The sequence below is a fragment of the Montipora foliosa genome, chromosome 2, assembly GCF_036669935.1.
Source record: "Montipora foliosa isolate CH-2021 chromosome 2, ASM3666993v2, whole genome shotgun sequence".
Classification (NCBI taxonomy): Eukaryota; Metazoa; Cnidaria; class Anthozoa; order Scleractinia; family Acroporidae; genus Montipora; species Montipora foliosa.
Genome location: NC_090870.1, coordinates 11,571,896 through 11,576,895, shown reverse-complemented (window position 1 = coordinate 11,576,895; position 5,000 = coordinate 11,571,896). Strand labels below are relative to the sequence as shown.

Sequence of the window (5,000 nt, the reverse complement as noted above, 5' to 3'; positions counted from 1 at the left end):
ATGAAATTTTCAAGAAAACGTCTGAAGAAGAAATGGATTATTACAAAGGCCCGGTACATTATATTCCACACCATGCGGTGATTCGCCCCGAGAAGAAAAGCACACCTGTACGAATCGTCTTCAATTCCTCCTCAGTCTATCAAGGTGACGCACTGAACGATTATTGGCTTAAGGGACCCGATATGTTGAAACAATCTTTTTGGAGTCGTCTTGAGGTTTAGAGAAAAAGAAGTAGCATTGATGGGCGACATATCAAAAATGTATCACCGAGTACTTATCCCGGAAGAAGATCAACATGTCCATCGGTTCCTGTGGAGAAATTTGGAAACGGACAGAAAACCCGATGTGTACGTAAAAACAGTCCTGACGTTTGGTGATAAGCCAGCCCCGGCTATGGCCCAAATTGCATTAAGAAAAACAATGGATTTACCGCGCCTGACATGTCATTCAGTAGACCTTGGAATAAAGATGACCAAGAGAACGCTTCTCAGTCAAGTTGCCCGCTTCTACGACCCCATTGGATTCGCTGCTGCATTCGTCATCAGAGCCAAAATAGGCTTGCAAGAGCTGTGGCAAATTGGTCTTCATTGGGACAATGAGCTTGCATGTGATGTACAAGAAAAGTGGATCCAGCTCTTCAAGGAAATGAAGGAGCTTGACCAGATCGGATTCAAGAGATCCCTGGTTCCACCCGAAACTCCAGAATCACCAGTACTGTGTGTCTTCTCAGACGCATCCCAAGAAGCATTTGGGGCCTGCGTGTACATCCGTCAGAAAACGAAACAAGGCACCTATGAAGTAAACTTCGTCGCAGCTAAGTCTAGAGTGGCACCCCTAAAGCAGCTAACAATTCCACGTCTGGAATTGCAAGCAGCCGTTCTCGCCTCCCGTCTCGCGAAAACGATAGTGAAAGAGTGTACGATTCAATTTGGCGATGTCAAATTCTTCACTGACAGCAGTATCACACTCGCATGGATTCAAAGTTCTTCCCGTAGTTTCAAGCCATTTGTCTCGGCAAGGGTCGGGGAGATCCAGAATAATTGGGACCCAAGTCAATGGAAGCACATTCCCGGTGAAGAAAACGTAGCGGACGGTGTGTCGCGAGGATTACATGTAAGGCAACTGACGGGGAGATGGATGAACGGCCCAGAATTTCTCAAACTGCCAGAGGAACAATGGCCAGTCCAAACAGCTACACTGCATCAAGGAGATATGGAGCGTCGCCACGTTAATACCGTCAGTGCAGTCTTGCCCACAGGTGTCGGAAATGTAATCGATGTGAAGAATTTCTCCAGTTGGCGAAAGCTGATACGAGTTACCGCGTGGATAAGGCGATTAGCTGAGAAGATACGCCTCAGGAGAAACGCAACCAGCGGACGAGAAGGACCTCTCACGCCCGAAGAGTTCACGAAAGCTGAGATGTCATGGATTAGAAATGCCCAAGAGGAGTTGAAGAGTCGAATGAAGAATGGAGAGTTCAAGACATTGAGCCCGTTTATTGATGACAAGAGGATTATCAGGGTTGGAGGGAGAATCGACAAAGCCATCGTATTATACGAAGAAAAACACCCCGTGCTGCTTCCCAATGAGCACAGGATATCCCTGTTAATCACACGCAATGTGCACAACCATGGGCATTCCGGAGTAGCCACAACGACTGCAAAAGTCAGACGAAAATACTGGATCCTAAAAGCGAACAAGCTCAGTAAGACGGTGAAATTTAACTGTGTTACTTGTCGAGAAATGGCACATAAGGCAGAGACACAGTTGATGGGAGACCTGCCGGCTCTCCGCTTATCACCACAAACCTCGCCGTTCCACTACTCCTCATGCGATTACTTTGGCCCATATAATGTGAAGATAGGGCGCAACAAGACCAAAATCCACTATGGCGTCATCTTCACCTGCTTAAACACGAGAGCCGTCCACCTGGAATTAGCAGTTGACCTCTCAACAATGGAATTTATCCAGGTGCTAAGGAGATTTTTCTCCATCCATGGATACCCGGCAGTGCTGTTGAGCGACAGTGGGTCGCAGATGGTTGGCGCAGAGCGAGAACTGCGTGAAATGGTCGAAGGTTTAGATTCTGACAAACTCCGTGATTTCTGCGCTGAAAGAAGCATCAACTGGCTGTTCACTGCTCCAACTGCCCCCCATCAGAATGGCTGTGCTGAAGCACTCGTTAAAAGTTGTAAGCATGCCCTAAAGAAGGCAATTGGAGAGCAGGTTCTGAGTCCTTTCGAGTTGTACACATGCCTGCTAGAACTCGGAAATCTCGTAAATCAACGCCCTATCGGCCGTGTTCCAAATGACCCGGATGATGGAAAATATTTGTGTCCGAACGACATGCTCCTTGGAAGAGCAACATCGGAAGTTCCTCAAGGCCCATTCAACGACACGAAAAACCCGCGACGCCGCGTAGAATTTGTGCAGAAAATTGTAGACTCCTTCTGGAAGCGTTGGAGCAGAGATGTACTCCCAGCTCTAGTGACAAGAAAGGCGTGGTACACAGAAAGTATATACGGTTTGTGGTGGTCGCCTGAGCTGATCAGTTCCGAGTAAGGAAACATTTCTTGTCCAGACATCTCGTCGGCAACAGATTTGAAAATGGAAATTTTCCAAAGCTAAGGGTTGATCATTGACATCATTAATTGGGTTGTTAAAATAGAGCCAAATAAAATGGTCATGCGATATTTATGACTATTATTATAATCGTTTTGTTTTAAACTTATATTTAGTGTTTAGTGTTTGGGTTTCCTTTCATTCCATGTGCAATCTGCAATGTATAGTCTACACTGCAAGTATTTAAACATCTCCAAAAGAGAGGGAGAGAGAGAGAGAGAGATGGGGTGGGGGTGGGGGTGGGGAAGGGGGGAGTACGAAGAGTTTTCTTTTTTTTTTTTCGGAAGATATTTCAAATCATCCGCTATGCATTTATACAGTAAATAACTTCAGTTTTCGTGAGTAAGTAATTATTTGATGAAATACTGTGAAAATGACTCCGTAATGACGTCATAATAACAGCACTGAGATATTTTGATTAAATCTCACTCGTGGTCACTCGTGGTTACTCGTGGTCACTCGTTGTCACTCGTGGTCACTCGTGAGTACTTTTAGACCCTATCGAACTCTTGCTGGAATGTCCACGAAGTCAGACTTTATCCATACAATCAAAGCTACTAGTATTTCTGCAAATCCCCCAGTAGTTTTCCAGGTGCAGCTACTCAACTACTATTTTGTAAGTGTCACTAAACCATTGTTCAGCGTCTCCGTAAACAATGTCTAATTTCTCTGTCAAGCTCGGCTGATTCCGCGAATGTGGCAGCACAAAGATCTATTCGGCCCTTTTTGGATTCACGACTTGTTGCTTCCGAATGTATTCCGAAAGACTTACCACAACGACAAACATCTTCGAGTCGGTGGAAGTGGAACGATGCATTTTTTCTGGAATGTTCGGGGCTGTAAATCCCGTATACGAAGTACAACTACAATATCTTCTTTCAGACAAACCATTATTCGGATGCATTCTCTCTGCTCTTCCTTTAAAGATTTTTGAAAAACAGTCTGAAGTCGCTGCAACAGCAGCTGTAAACAGATTCTAAACATCATTCCTGTTCAAGCGGCCATAATATGATCAGATGTTAACTGATTTACAAAGTATGATTTGCATTTCTGTAACCAATCGGAGCGAGGCTGCAAGAGCTCTATCGTTTCCCGACCAATCAGAAAAAAAGCCAAATTTTGGCTTTTTTACATGCGATCTGTACAGTAAATGTATCATGCCCTCCTTCCCCAAAATGATCTCAGGTTAACTGTATTCTAACTTATTCCAACTGTATGGTGATGACCAATAACAGTCCTGTCTCGTTATTTTCTTTCAAACAGGAGGTACGAATTATTCCAGAGCATTCACTCTGGCCTTCAACTTACTGAAGGGCTCATCTCCTGCAAAAGGTCCTTCCAGGAAAAAAGTCATTCTTTTTCTAACAGATGGTGAACCAACCGACGACGCAGGTGATATCATGCAGATGATAAAAACGAAGAACGCAGAGCTGAACAATGCAGTTGTCATAATGACTTATGGCATGCTTGCGGACTTACAAATCCTCAAAGATATTGCTCAACAAGATGGGAGTAATTACGGCATCCCGAAAGCACCTGACGTCCCTGTAAGTACTGTAACAGCAATGCGAGAAAATCATGTTTCTACTCAATATATTAATACAAGAGCTGGAATTCATGCGTAATAGGCAAATATCTGATTACTAAACTGCATTTAAATTGACTGTCAAATTGGGTCAAAATTTTCTTAGTAGGTTTTGAACTGATAATCGCATTTTGAACACAACTAGAGGGCTTGGGTTAACATTTGCGATCAAATCTTTATTTCCTCTTTGGAGAGACCATCTAGCTGAGTGGTTTAGGGCACTGGATTTAAAATCTTGAGGTCCCTGATCAAATCATTTTCCCTACCACTCTCAGGATTATTCAACTCCTCGACGGCGTTGTGTAAATAGCCAAATGGTCAGCCTCCCACCATTAAGATTTTTAATAGTTTATTTTCTATTTCATTTACAGTGTCCCCAACTAGTAAAACATTTTGCTAAATGCATTTGCCAATTAAATAAAGTTATTTATTATTTTATTATCATTATCAAAGGCTGGAAAATTCACCTATGTTTCAAACACGAATAACTTACGAAGGGACTTGGCAACATACTACGACTTCTTCTCAACAAACACCATCCGTGATGAACCAATCATATCCATTCCTTATGTGGACGCCTTTGGAACAGGTAAGGCACTAATGGGTGTATGCGAGACGTTACTAAATGAACCAAGGGATCATATATTGGGTTTTAAATTATCAGGGAATATATTTCGTGGTCATTCCAAGAAAACCAACTGAAATTACGTAGAAGTTATTCCCCTTAAGCTTTACTACATTCTGGTAGGCCTACTTAAGTATTTTGAAGAAATAGTGGCTAATATTTAATAAT

General features: G+C 43.1%; 2 protein-coding genes across 2 annotated transcripts in view; both read left to right on the top strand.

Moving 5' to 3' along the window:
* Positions 1–81, top strand: part of LOC137986597 (uncharacterized) — a 6,366-nt gene extending 6,285 nt beyond the window's left edge. The window contains exon 2 of the mRNA XM_068833563.1: positions 1–81. This exon is cut by the window's left edge and continues 1,462 nt beyond it. Coding sequence (XP_068689664.1) covers positions 1–81 — 81 coding nt within the window.
* The window catches only part of LOC137992438 (VWFA and cache domain-containing protein 1-like), a 38,237-nt gene that overhangs the window by 19,408 nt on the left and 13,829 nt on the right, over positions 1–5,000 (top strand). Inside the window, exons 4-5 of the mRNA XM_068837777.1 lie at positions 3,886–4,169; positions 4,661–4,796. Of these exons, the coding sequence (XP_068693878.1) occupies positions 3,886–4,169; positions 4,661–4,796 (420 nt within the window). The remainder of the gene's footprint in view (positions 1–3,885; positions 4,170–4,660; positions 4,797–5,000) is intronic.